General features: G+C 33.2%; 1 protein-coding gene across 1 annotated transcript; it reads left to right on the top strand.

Moving 5' to 3' along the window:
- Positions 1 to 329: 329 nt before the first annotated feature.
- Positions 330 to 9,273, top strand: LOC113732483 (uncharacterized). The gene is made up of 7 exons (XM_027258263.2): positions 330 to 985; positions 1,400 to 1,734; positions 3,004 to 3,156; positions 4,059 to 4,151; positions 6,756 to 6,814; positions 8,382 to 8,475; positions 8,816 to 9,273. Exons 1-7 carry the CDS (start codon positions 472 to 474, stop codon positions 9,035 to 9,037), a joined length of 1,470 nt encoding a protein of 489 aa, XP_027114064.1. The 5' UTR covers positions 330 to 471; the 3' UTR covers positions 9,038 to 9,273.
- Positions 9,274 to 14,181: the final 4,908 nt, after the last annotated feature.

Here is a 14,181-nt window from a genome sequence, read left to right as displayed (position 1 = left end):
TATGCTAGCTAAGCTTTAGACCAAGTATGAACAACACTTAGTCAAGTAATTAAAAATGAAAAATTGGTTTACTATTTCTACATTTTGTAGAGCTCTTTAATATAATATTAAAAAATTATTCCCTGTTTATTGATTAAACTTACAAGTGCATCCTTTTCTTTTTTTTTTCCCATAAACAAAAGCTTAGGTCGAACAATTAAAACTAAAAGTAGAGAGACTAAATTGGTTTCAGTGAAAAACTATGAGGACTAATTGGGCTATTTCCCTTATCTTTTTTTTTTTTTTTTGAGGGAATTCCTTATCAAATTTCAGTTGAGGTGTGTAAACTGACAAAATCCTAATTTCAGGGCCTTCTCTTATCTTCAGCAAAAAATAAAACAGATGGCAAAGTCTAACATTGCTTCCATTGGCAACCGCTTGCTCCCCAGTTCCCATATGATCCTTAATTGATCTCCAAACCAATAAACTATTATGGTTTCTGTACCACAACCACCATTTTTTTCTCCACTCAAATCCATCAGTATTAGTGCCTCTCCTGCTCAAAAGTTGCATTACAAAAGCATAATTTTAGCATTACCATCCAAGAACCTTAAAGTTTCATCCTCTATAGGTCCTTCCAATGCAGAACCATTGTCACCAAATTCATCAGAAAAGCCCTTAGAAACTGACCAGTCTGAGGGTGAGACTGACCCTGTGAAACTTGCATTTGCTAAGGCTAAGGCATATAAGAAAACAAAACAATCTAACCCTACTCCAGAAATTGTTCAGAGTCCTGTTCAAGAATCTGCTGGAAGAAGTGAAAAGAGTGAGGAATTGAAGCTCGAACTGCCAAAGTTGGAAGCTTTGAAGCCAGAAGATAAGGGCAATGGGAAGGAGGAGGTTCCATTGACTCTTAAATTGGCATTAGAGAAAGCAAAAGAGTATAGGAAGAATAAAAGTGCCGTGGAGGAAAGTCGAGTTGTGAAGGGGAGTGAGCAAAATTCAGGTATGGTTACTGGGATTTTTGTGTTTGTTTGTTGAGCTGTTGTGAATTCGTGTTTCAGATAATTCTTCAGTGGTTCTCTAATATGTAGTTTTGTGAATTTTCTCTTTTATTGCATATGTGTATCATGTGATTATCATTATATTAAACTTGTTTCTTGATGAAAATAGCATGTTAGTACTTATGCACTATTTCTAGTAAAGCATTGTAATTGTTTGTAAATATGTGGATTTGTGTCTTGATCAGGAAAATACCCAATTTGTCAATTAATTTTAAGATAAAAGAACTTTTTTTTTTCCCAATTTGAGTATTGTATGTTATTGTGAATACCTCCAGGCGTCTTTTTGCTTGGAACTTGTACTAAAACAGTTTGAAGTGGTTCTGGACTAAGAAGTTTTCGTTTGAATTGGACCTTAGGGATTAAGATAGGAAATGAGGGAAGTCTTGGTGGTTCAGTATTGAGAAAGGATGATGATAAGAAGGAAGAGTTGAAGATTTCGAGTATTGATTTTGTGGGGCTTGACTTCTCGGAGAAGAAGAGCACCAGGGCTTTGCCAGCTGGGCTGGTTCCAGCCGTGGACGCATTTCCTGAGGAGGACTTGCCTGAGGTGGAGATACTTATTGGAGATGCTAGCAAGTTTGGAGCTGGAGCAGCAGCACCACAGCCAATTCAGGAAGAGGATATGGATGTTTATAAACCCAAGGTATCCACTTGGGGAGTTTTTCCTAGACCGAGCAATATCTCAAAAACTGTAAGCTCCCTCACCTATTTGATTATCTATTAGAATGCTCATTATGATTAAATCCTCATAAAAAGTAAATTCTTGAGATAAGACCAAGTTCTGAATATGAATTTGGTGCAATTTCTGAACATATTTTAGGAAAACTAATGTCAAGGCATGTTCTAACATAAACTGAATTATTAACACCCCCCTCCCAGGCCTCCAGGACTTTAGTGTATACTTAAAAAAAGAATGAGATGTATGTTTTCAAGCAGAGTGATGGACCGTACTTTTGTATCTATCCATAGTCATTGAATAAAAGCTTGGCTTTTTTGCTTTCTTTACTGATTAATATTACCACAGGTCAAAATGGAAAACCATCAAGCATCTGGCTCCCTGGCTGCTCTTTCTGTGAATTATAGTTACTACATCTTTTCAGCAATAAAAAACAAAAGTTAACATGCATTATATTGGGCTTCTTGATTTCTAATTTTTCCTAATTATTAACCCAAGCTATACACAAGGACATGAGAAATTTTGGAAAAAGCATCATAATTGTCCTTGTCGTTTTGAAGTTCGCTGTTGTCCAATGTTGCTATGGTAATTTTTATCTTGATCCTCTCCCCTTTATTTCAAACTGTAAGACTTTGCCAAAACATATTGTTAAAAAATATATAGAGGTCTGCAATATAATTCTTCTCTATTGTTTCACTGGTGAAGAAACATTACCCCATTTACAATCCTTTGAATGGCATGGTTAGATGTGCTTCTGAGTTTTTATAGTTGTCAATGCTCTTCATTTTTAATCCTTTTCCATGATGATTCTTTCTTGCTTAAAAACTATCTTAACATAGACTTTAGATGTTGGTAGTACAATTATTGATGGTGGTTTTGATTGGTGAAGTATCCCTACACTATTGCTAGGTCTTTTTAGTGACATGGTACAAATTTGTAATAAGAATGGTAAAAAGGGTTGTTCCTCTAGAAATTCCATTCACTTTTAAGTTTTTAAAAAATAAATTATTGGGTTTCCGTGCTTTTGATGAGTCTCCTGGACTGTTTAAGTCATTTTACTTGTCTTCTATAAGGGATCCCTCGTCCTTCTTAAGCTAAAAGCATTTTGTGAGACATCCAAAACTGAGCTTCACTTTGTATTGATCAGGTCTCTAGTAGGTACAGTTTTCATTCATCTATTAATACAATTGATGTTTCACCACTGCAATTATCAAACTATGAGCTTACATAATTGGATTCTTTCTGGAACTATGGTTATGCCTTTACTTATTCACTTGACTTCAGTATGGTGGTGGAAAAAATATACGCCCTGGGGAAGTACTTGAAACAGCTGCTGATCGAGCTACTAAAGAAGCACGGACAAAACAGCTACTTGCTGCCTATGAGAGCAAAATTGGATTGAGCATTCATCCAAAGCTGAAATCTGAATGTGAACAGGCATGTTTCAAGTGCACGGTATCTTGATTGACAGAGTTATGAAATAATCTTTTGCTATTTCCACTTCTATTAGGCTCTGCAACCTAGGTATATTAAGTGTCATGATATTATTCTACAAGTGAGGTTGGTTTCAGTAATTTATAAAAAAATTTAGCTGCAACTGATAGTCTCATAGTGTTTTTGATGTATTAGCAATATTCTTGGAAACTTTTTCTTCCTATTTGTTATTGTTTAAATTACAATACTGTCAATAAACTACCTAGAATGATTTGCAATAAATAGTTCATTGTTTGGTGACAGTTTAGCTCTATGCTTCATATTACATAGTAAACTGGTACAAAGAGGATAAAGCTCATACACCTTGTCTGTGTTCCGGTTAGTACGGTACAAATTTCCATGTATTTTGTGCTGTATTTGTTTAAGGGCTATGCCCATTCACTTGTGTAATCTTCTCTCTTTTGGTCAATGAAAGGCACGAAGCTTCCAGAAAATAGATGTGCCAAATACCAATACTCCTTGTGCAAATTTACCCCTGTTGGTGCATTAGATAATTGGAAACCAAAATGGTGTTTGAAACTTGTGAATATATTTCACCTTTTTCTTTCTCTCTTATTTGGGAATGTGTGAGAAGGATACATTGTGGGATTTTAGCTAAAATGAACCTCATTACCTCCAAGTCTCAGCTTGATTTTCTTTTCTTTTTTTTTTCATTTAAAAGTTTTCTCTAAAGTATTGTATATCTCAGAGTGGAAAAGAAAAGCAAATGAATTGTTCCTCAGGATTGATTTCTGGAGTGATCATGCATTATACTTCTATTTTTCTTTTCCTACATCTTGCTCTAAATTCCTCAGTCAGATTTGTGATTGAGAGCTTTCTTCTTAATTATAGTGCTCTCATACTAGGCTCTGAAGGAAGGGGATTCATTGATGGATCTTGGGAAGCTCAAAGAAGCATTACCTTTTTATGAGCAGATCATGGACAAGTTGGCTTTCCAGGTATCTTTCATTTGTCAATAATATCTAAAATAGTAGTAAAACTGCTAAAGGCCTTGGTCTGAAGCTTACCATGGTCTTTCAATTATGATTATGCATGCAAAAAGTATGAAGTGCTATTTTACACAGTATCATTTTCCTAACTAGTTTTTTATTTTTTTATTTTTTCCCTTCTTCTTTTGATATGGTAAGATAGATCAGTTTTCTTTGGTAAGAATTTGTTCAGTAACAGCAGTGCAAGTTCTATGAATATATATCTTTTAAACCTTTGTCCTTCAGTGTTCTCTTTGTTTCAAAAGATTTCTCTAGGATGACTTTCCTTTTGGTTTTTTAACCCCGTACTTATGTGTAACAAATTCTATTTGCAATTTGAGTTCAAAATTCTGTTTTGTTAATTTTTCTGCTTAATTTTTCTGGTCTGTTTGTATAGAAGTTGACTTGAGTCATATGGTCTGTTTGTATAGAAGGGCACCAACAATGAACAAAGAGAAGGGGGTGCATTCTAGTTTTAATATAAATAAAACAGAAGAGATTTAACCTCTTAAAAAACCTTCTTATCTGAGATGTACCAACTAATTAACTTTGTGATTACAACTGAAAGCCTGTACTGATAGCAGTAGAGCTCTCTACAAACCATGAAAAACAAGTGTAACTAATCTATTCAAGTGATTTTGCATGATATGAAGAAAGGAAATGATTTCGACATGAGGAAATTTCGATGGGAATTTCACTAAACAGTATTAGCATTTATGATGAAGTGCTTAATAGGTATATGTTTATGTTTTCTTTAAGCATCGCCATTCAAGTTTGTGGGGCCTGGCTTTTCCATCTACACTTCTGTGATCTTTAATTTATGTGTCCTTTATGACATTGGCATACTCTCTCCTATCCATAGCATGCTATGGACTCTGGGCTATACCAAGCCTTTTACAAGGAGATTTGACCTCTAATTATGCTCACACATTTCCTCAACATCAACCTAATATAATCCTAGATACCATGGATACTGTCCTCGGAGTGAGACATGATGTGGAAGAAATTAGCTTTATGTCATTGAAGTTTTCCTAGGCCACACCCCCCTCTTTCCCAAAAAAAAAAAAATCATGAATTTTGTAGTCTAACCAAGAGCCACATTGGTTAAATTATGTGCTGATTAAGAAAGTGATTTAATGAGACTTAGGTGGATTTTTAAAGAGCACAAAGGACCAGGTCCATAGAAGAATTTTGCTTATGTTACCTCCCTAGTGATTTAAATCATAGAATTTACCCCTTGTCATTTGGAGTGCAGTTAAGCAGTTTGATTTTATGTTCATTTTACCTGTCAACATAGAAAAGTCAAACTTCTTTCCAATAAAACAATTGAAATGATTATCATACCCTTTTGTTTCCTTTCCTATTAATTTTAAGCTGTAGTATTGGCTCTCTTCTTCTTCCTCCTCAACAAAACCCTAGATAAACATTAAGAGTAGCAGCCATGGTTGCCAGTGCCACCCGTCATTTCCAGCAGGTGGCAGCAATAGCCAGCTACTGACCGATACCTTCACTGTCACTTTTATCCATCCCAAACTCAATTTTCTTTCCCATAGGAATGCTGTTTTCGCATCGCAAACACCAGAATCCAACCAGAAAAAGCTTAAAATTGCTGCAAAAATGACAGCTTCAGAAATTCAACTCAATAATTAACTGCAAATCCATTAATAATTGTCCAAAACACTTGCGGAAAAAAACTAGAAATAAATCCATGGAGAAATGAATATGAAAACAACCCAAATGGACGAATAATGATTTGAAGATCTGAAAGATAATTTAAATAGATGTATGCAGTTAGGGCACATATTCAACTAAGGCATCTGAAGACAATCACTGATGATCTCTGGTAGATTTAGTCTGTTTTTGGGTTTGAAATTGATAATTTACTTGAAAATCTGGATTGTGGTTATATGATTTGCTGGAAACGGGAAAAAAAAAAAAAAACACTGATAAGGGTATGGCCAGCAGCAGTTTCCTGTCAGTTGACCGCCAATAGGCAAGAGGGTGTACAGGCTGGTAGCTTAGAGTTTTACAACATAGAAAAGAGAAGAAACAAGATAAACAAAACGAAAAAGAAAGATGAAAAGGAAGAAAGAACAGAGAAACAAAATACAAAATTTTTGGACTCCAAAATTTTGTCATAACTTATTTTCTGTCAAAAAAAGAGCTATTCTGTTTGGTTTGGTTTAAAACAAAAATCATCCATACTCTTAAATTATGACTGTAATCCTTGAGTCAAAATTTTTAAACTTTTTGACAATGACTAAAACAGAAAATTTAATTTTTTCACTTTACTTTGAAACCATAGCGATGTAAATTCTAGGTGTCGAATCCATAATTAGGTAAGCTAAATGATTGCCATACCACAGGGGGGGTTTTGTGTACTTTACGCATTATCTGATGAGCTGTTCATGTTTGGTTGAAGTCCTAAAGCTGATTGGGTAAAATGTAAACAAGATTGGAAAGTAGTCTTGGATATTATTCACAACACTGTAAAACAGATTTAGTTATTATTAGATTTAGTTCACTGTTCTATGAACATTTTGTGATGATTCTTTTGCCCAAATTTATTTTCAGACTGAACTTTATGGATTAGCAGCTTTGCAGTGGTCTATTTGCCAAGATTCACTCGATAGGTATATGTCTAACCATTATCATGTTTTATAACCCTTCATTGGAATACACTATCCTGGAGCATTTGTATCTTTTTCAAGAACAATTGTTGATATGACATACAATTCAGGATGGGATGAAGGCAATGGTTTTTTTTTTTTTTTTGGTGAACCATGGAAGTGAGTTGAAAATTTTGGCTTGATGTATATGACGTGTGCTTTTCAAAGATTTATGACTAAAATTATCAGTAATATAAATTGGCTCATGAGGACTGTGATTGATAAGTAAAACCCACATAAAGACGTAGAAGTTTACCTAGTTCTTGGACTCAGGAAATCAGAAACCTTATTTTCAATGCAATGGTTTTTTTTTTTTTGGTGAACCATGGAAGTCAGTTGAAAATTTTGGCTTGATGTATATGACGTGTGCTTTTCAAAGATTTATGACTAAAATTATCTGTAATATAAATTGGCTCATGAGTACTGTGATTGATAAGTAAAACCTACATAAAGACGTAGAAGTTTACCTAGTTCTTGGACTCAGGAAATCAGAAACCTTATTTTCTATTATTTTTTCAAACTAAAAAGCATCTTATTTTGCTGTTTCCAGATAATTGAACGAATACAAAGGACAGCCTCTTGCCAGGGTAATAAGGGCTAAATGTAGATGAACATAATGTTCGTGGATTGATTTGGCTTCATGAACATTAGTTTGAGCTCCAATTTGAAAGAGCATGAAACAAAAGAGCTAACATTAGCTTCCTAGGAACTGTTTCTTTGGGTGCCAGCATTCATATCCGTAGAACAAATGAAGCATGCGAAAGAAATCCATAAGATGGTTATATTTGTTGGAGGAGGTGAGGTTGAGATACAAATTCACTAGGTTGTGCTTCATTCGAAAAGAAGGTTATGTTAATCGTGGAGTTGTTTATAACTAGATCCAGTAAAAACATATGTAGTTATTCTGGGTAACAAAAGTATATAGCATAACTGATACTTACATTGCACGAGAGTCAGCATGTAACTACTATCAAGTGATCTTTGACTCTTTGTTTTTCACCTTGTAGCAAGTTTATTTGAGGATTCTTTTTCTGTATTGTCCCATAATGCTTATTATATCATAAATGTCCTTATATACATATTACAGCTGATTTTTGTGTCAGGTAATAACTCATCTATCTTTTATAGTGCGTGTGGTGAAATATCTCTTGCATCTAGTTTAAGTGTTCCCTGGCATCAATTTGTGTTTGTGGGCCCCTTTAACTTGGGTATTCTGATGTCATAGTGTAGAAATTCAACAAATTTACTCATTGCCAGCAAATTATATATCATAGAAAGACTTTCTATCTTTTCAAATTTTTCGTTCATATCAAATAGTTTAAGAAAGCTTCTCTCTCTTTTCTTTTTTTTTTTTCTTTTTTTCCTTTCAAGGGTATAGCACTTACTTGTTTCTCACTTTCTGTCTACAAAGCTCTTTGCTATACGTTTGGATTTGACTGGCTTTACCATTCCAGTCTTTGTCTGCTCTTTATTTTCTTGGATCTTAAATTTGTAGCATTAATTTGATTTGCCCATTTGAAATGATTCGCAGGTCTAATGAAGCCAGAGGAATGTATGAAAAGCTGCAGTCTCACCCAAATCCACAAGTGAGCAAGAAAGCTAGGCAGATGAATTTTGGTTTTCAGGTAAAGGGAAGCAGTTCATTACTTGAATATAGTGTTTACTTTGAACACTTGAAGACTTCTTCTTTGTTTTTTTTTTTTTATCTGATCTAGAAACTACAAATGTGTTTTCACATCTGTCTTTAGTGTGACCACTTTGAGCCTCAAAGGGATGCTTTTGTTGACGTACATCCAACTTAATGATTACTTCATTGCAATACTCATGATATCTTCTTGTACTCCAACACTGCTAGTTGTAAATTGTATTAATTAGGAAACTTTTTTTTTTCTTTTGGAACCTTCTCCTTAATGCGATTTTTTCTGGAAGGCTTTCAGTTAATTTTTTTCATGTGGCATATGGCAGGCCATGGAGATGATGAAGGTTACAAACTCTACACTTTCTCCTAAAAATACAGGTTATCAGAATTATTTTGATGCTTTTATCAGGGATAAAACTAATTATCCTCTCGAAGAGGCTGAAGTTGATGAAGCTGTATTGAGCCAAGCCCTACCATATATGATCCTTCTTCTTTCTCCTATTCTGATTGTGGTACTCATCGCTGCTCAAAAGGGCCTGCAAAGTTGAAAAATGTTGTTGCAAGGGAGAGGCTTCTCTTTGAAAGTGTAAATTTGTCACAAAAGTGTTTCTTTTGGACAATTTCATAGTCAACTTTTTAATCATATTAGATTTGGAAAGTTAGCTCTGCAGTCATCAATGCCAAGAATTCTTTTTTTGTCCAGAAAAAGAAAAAAGAGATTACAGCAAGCCAACAATTTATTCAGAGTTGTGATATAAACTTTTATCTGGATTGTTCATTGAAACACATTTTGTACTCTATATCTGGAGACAGTTTTGGATCAGCCAGCACTAAAAAGTAAAATCTACCATGCTCACAACTGTCAAGTGGGAATTCTCCAGGTAGTGGATGGCATGATTTAGTCATTTGACAGGTTCTTCGACCTCTGGTCTTTTTCTTCTTTTCGCTTTGTGGCCAGAGCAATTCAACTGGATTTTCAGTTCTTTCCTATCTTGATCCCATGAGCGGTACTCGTTTAGTCATTTGACAGGTCCATCAGCCTCTTGTCTAAACGCAACTAAATACTCATCATTTGTATCTTTTCCTTTGCTTTATTCATTTGAAACTGGAGCAGTGGTGACCAACCCAAACCGATTTCCAGCTTTTAGAGGACCATTTCAGGGGTAGATTCTTCATAACCTGAAAAACTTTATAGTAGAAAATGATAAAAGGAAGATATCTAATGACAAATTAATCAATAAGTCCACCTAGATTTAAGTTGAATTGTGGAAAAGCTGAGGCAGACAAATTGATCAACTGATTGCTCATACTTCAGTCCAACTACCGATGACCAATACTGACAAGGAGGCAAAATTGTTTTGTAGGCAAAATTACTAATGATTTAAGTTGGAACTTTTGGATGTATTGTTGGCAAGTTACGTTGGGCACTGGATATCATGCAACGAAAATGACAATAGATATTAGAAAAAAAAAAAAGAAAAAGAAAAACGAATTGGGGATAATATATCAGGATTTGTTTTATGACATAGAAATGTTTGAGTCCCAACTAGTTGCTTTTTCTTTTTTCTTTCCCTGTAGACAGTCCAAATAAATTACTTGGTAGTGAGATCGTTACAAATGTCCCAATAATCAGATTTAATGTGCGTTGCAAAGAATCATATGATTACAAAATCAGCATCAGAATAAAACGAAGAACAAAAAAAGTCTAGTAATTTCATTCACCATTTGTTTGGCACTACAAAAACATGAAAAGGACAAAAGGCATCAAGAAAAAGCAGATTCCAATTTAAGAAAGGGTTCCTCATGAATGATCAATAATAATTACCAAAGAATTTATCAAGGGAAAATACTATGCGATATGATTAATTATTTAAACTTCATTTTCTTTAATTGTAAGATTTAGTTTATTTAGTATTTGCTGACTTTTTTTTTTATAAAACCATTATTTCATAATCCTTGATGATATGACCAGTGCATCAGCATCTCTTGATGAATATACAGTCCATCTTCTGTGTCAAATCAACAATAATACACATTCTTACATTCTATGATATTATGGTTCTAAGAGTAAATATTAGGAGCAAGTCCGACTAAGAATAATTTTATTTGACATGTATCCATTCAACTCTTAAAAATTCATACCAAACATTACATGAATACTTCAACTTCCAAGGCAATGGATTTGGTGAACTACTGAGAGATCAGCCCTACTGATTTTAGGTTCGGTACAGCTCTTGCAGAAATTGCTTATCTCCACTCTCTCTGTTGAATTAGTGTGGTGAGTACCCTAGTTAACTTCATTTTTTATTTTTTTTATAGGCATAAATACAATTTTGTTTCCTAATATTTGGCGCAAGTGTTCAAATTGGTCCTTAATGTTTCAATCAAATAAATTTGATCCCTGAAGTTTCTAATTTTATGCAAATTCATGACAACAAAGGAAAAATCACATTAAGTAACACTCAAAATCAAATTGCAGTCAAAAGTTTAAACTTCGTGCTTTTGTTCCCTAATATTTGGAGTTTCAATCAATATGGTCCTTTAGGCTTCAAATGAATATGATTATGATTTAAAAATGAGATAAAATGTGAACTAAATTAAATATATGACTAAAATTGAAGACATGCAATCTAATCTTGGCAGAATTGACTCCATAATTTTTAAAGTGGGTGGATAGACATTGTAACAATGTAGCTCACTCTTTTGCTAGATATGCCCAATCTGCTAGCAATCAATCTATTTGGGAGCATTATGCTCCTTCATTTGTACTCCCTTTTCAAATGGCTGATTTTCAGCCATCATAATAAAGTTTTACGTTTCTTATTAAAAAATTTTAATAACACCTCATATTGATACTACACTATCCATAAGTTTAAAGTGCAACTCTTTGTTAATTTACATGCAATGGAATAAGTACATTCAGATAATATATAAATGAAAATTAGTGGAAGAAAATGAGAGTTGTTGCGAAACTAATACTAATGAAATAACAAAATATAGAATAGAGTAAAATAGAGAGATGTAGACAAGAGAAAAGTATAGAATTATTATTTTATAACTCAAATGATCAAATGCTTACAAAAAGATGTTGAATGACCTCTATTTATAGAGACATTGAATATAAGGAAACTAAAAGGTTAATCTCTAATTATAAGAGAGGTTACAAAATTAATTGTACAGGGAAACTAAACGGTCATCCACATCAACTCTTTTATCCTTCCATATTTTGGGGGAATTCAATAGACATAGGAAAACCCAATGGACATAGGAGAATTTAATGGACATTCATCTCATTTAGTTGTTTCATAATATTCCCCCTTCGATGTCCATTACGTGAAGAATATATCTTATTAAAACCTTATTAGGAAAAAATCAGTAAAAAAAATGTAAATGAAGGAAAAATAGTATACTATTACTATGTATCAAATTCTCTCCCTGATTCAAACATTATTTGAGATCTTTCAATAGATGCATTCCAATAATTTTCACCAATTTTTCAAATGTTGTAGTCAGCAATGGTTTGGTAAATAAATCTACCAAATTATTACTCAATCGGATTTGTTGCACATCAATTTCACCATTCGTTTTGTAACTTATGAGTAAAGAAATATATTTCGTCCTATCACTTTTAATATATCCTTCTTTCAATTGAGTTATACAAGCTAATTTATTTTCATACAATATAGTTGGAGGATTTTCTTTCTCAAATGATGATCCACAATTCTTCCAGATATTGTGGGTCATTGATTTAGCTAAACACATTTTCAACTGGTCTCATGAATTGCTATTATTTCAATATGATTTGAAGAAGTGACAGCTATTGATTATTTTGTAGATTTCCATGAAATAATTGTACCACTACATATAAATATACAACCAGTTTGAAACCTTGCTTTATGTGGAGTAGATAAATACCCAACATCATCATAACCAAGCAATTCATGTCGAGATTTATTCGAATAAAATAGGCTAAGATCAACTGTTCCTTAGAGATAGCCAAAACAATGCTTGATACCATTCCAATGTCATTTTGTCGGAGAGGAGCTATATATTCTGTTTTATATAATTAGCAAAATATATTAGTGCTCCAATTGCTCTAAGATATAGTACTTTAGAACCAAGAATCTCTTCATCTTCATCTCTTGGTTTAAAAGAATCCTTAATAGGATCAAGTGACTGAACAACCATTGAAGTATTTAATGGATGTATTTTATCTACATAAAATTGCTTTAATATTTTCTAGGTATAAGCAGTTTGGTGGACAAAAATTTTATTTTGTAAATGTTCAATTTGCAAACCAAGGAAAAATGTCGTCTTTCCAAAATTTTTTATCTCTAATTCTTTCTTTAAATATTCATCAGATTTTAGTAACTCTTTAGAAGTTACAATCACATTGAAATCATCAATACATATGGTATGAATTCCTATTTGTATTCAACTACTTTTACACCTTTTAGTGTTGGATTATAGGTCCAAAGACTTTTCATTTTTGCCAATGAATTCGATTTTTGTAGGATCGCAGCTTTCTATTTTAACCAATCATTTCTACTCCGACATGCATCAATCGATATATTTTCATGATCCTCATTAGTTTCAATTATGCCAACTGCTAGACTATATGTAAAAATATTTATTTCTGATCGTTTAGGCTCCAACATTTTTGAATTTTCTATATTTTCATCCTCTTCAAGAGTATACTCTTCATGACCTAGCTGTTTAGGACCGATTCTTTTTCAGGAGGTTGAATTTTGCCATTAACATTTATTTAATCTCCAAAGATATTGGAAATCAAAATGTCCAACGTAATTTAGGTGGCCTAGCCTTAAACTCATTTGTAGTATTTGTATATGTCATTTAGGGACATCAATTTTAACCAGAGTATTTCTTGTAGGAATATTTGATTTAATAACTCTTCTAGAGTCATTAATGCATCCAGTAATTGATTTGCAATTTTTTGCAAATGTATAATCCTTTGAAGTTTTAGTTCACATCTTTGCCTCTTCCTAATATCAAGAAATATAATTCATCAAAATAACAATCTGCAAATCTTGCAATAGATAAATCACCATTTAATGGTTCAATATATTTAATTATGAAAGGTGATTCGTACAGGACATATATCCTCAATCTTCTTTGCAGCCCATTTTAGTACGTTGAGGCACCACAATTGGAACATAAACCTCAAAATAAAAAATTTTTTAAATGAGAAAATATTGGGGTCATAACCAAATGTGATTGCAAGGGAGAATAAGTATGATAAATTGTTGACCTAATTCTCACAAGTATTATTACATGTAATATAGCATCTCCCCAAAATCGATAGAGGAAGTTTGAACCTCATTAACAGCAGTCTAGCAATTAATTGTAGCTGTTTAATAAATGATTTGGCTAGACCATTTTGTGTGTGAACATAAACGGTAGGATGTTCAACAATTATTCCAATGGACATGCAAAAATCATCAAAGCATGTGATGAATATTCATCAACATTATCCAGACGAATTTTCTCAATCAGATAATCCGAAAATTGTACTTGCAATTTAATTATTTGAGTAAGCAATCTCGCAAATATCAGGCTGCGAGAAGATAATATACATATATGTGATCATCTTGTCGATGCATTAATTAGTGCCATAAAATATCTAAATGGTCCACATAATAGATCTATAGGTCTACATATATTACCATAAATT

This window comes from Coffea arabica, chromosome 2e (assembly GCF_036785885.1).
Source record: "Coffea arabica cultivar ET-39 chromosome 2e, Coffea Arabica ET-39 HiFi, whole genome shotgun sequence".
Classification (NCBI taxonomy): Eukaryota; Viridiplantae; Streptophyta; class Magnoliopsida; order Gentianales; family Rubiaceae; genus Coffea; species Coffea arabica.
This window is presented reverse-complemented; position numbering and strand designations above follow the sequence as displayed.

What these genes read in the sequence shown, in the direction of transcription:
- LOC113732483 (XM_027258263.2), top strand. Translation starts at nt 472, where the DNA reads ATGGTTTCTGTACCACAACCACCATTTTTTTCTCCACTCAAATCCATC. An exon ending in TGAAATCTGAATGTGAACAG is followed by an intron (nt 3,157 to 4,058) that starts GCATGTTTCAAG and finishes CTCTCATACTAG; the next exon opens with GCTCTGAAGGAAGGGGATTC. An exon ending in TGGACAAGTTGGCTTTCCAG is followed by an intron (nt 4,152 to 6,755) that starts GTATCTTTCATT and finishes ATTTATTTTCAG; the next exon opens with ACTGAACTTTATGGATTAGC.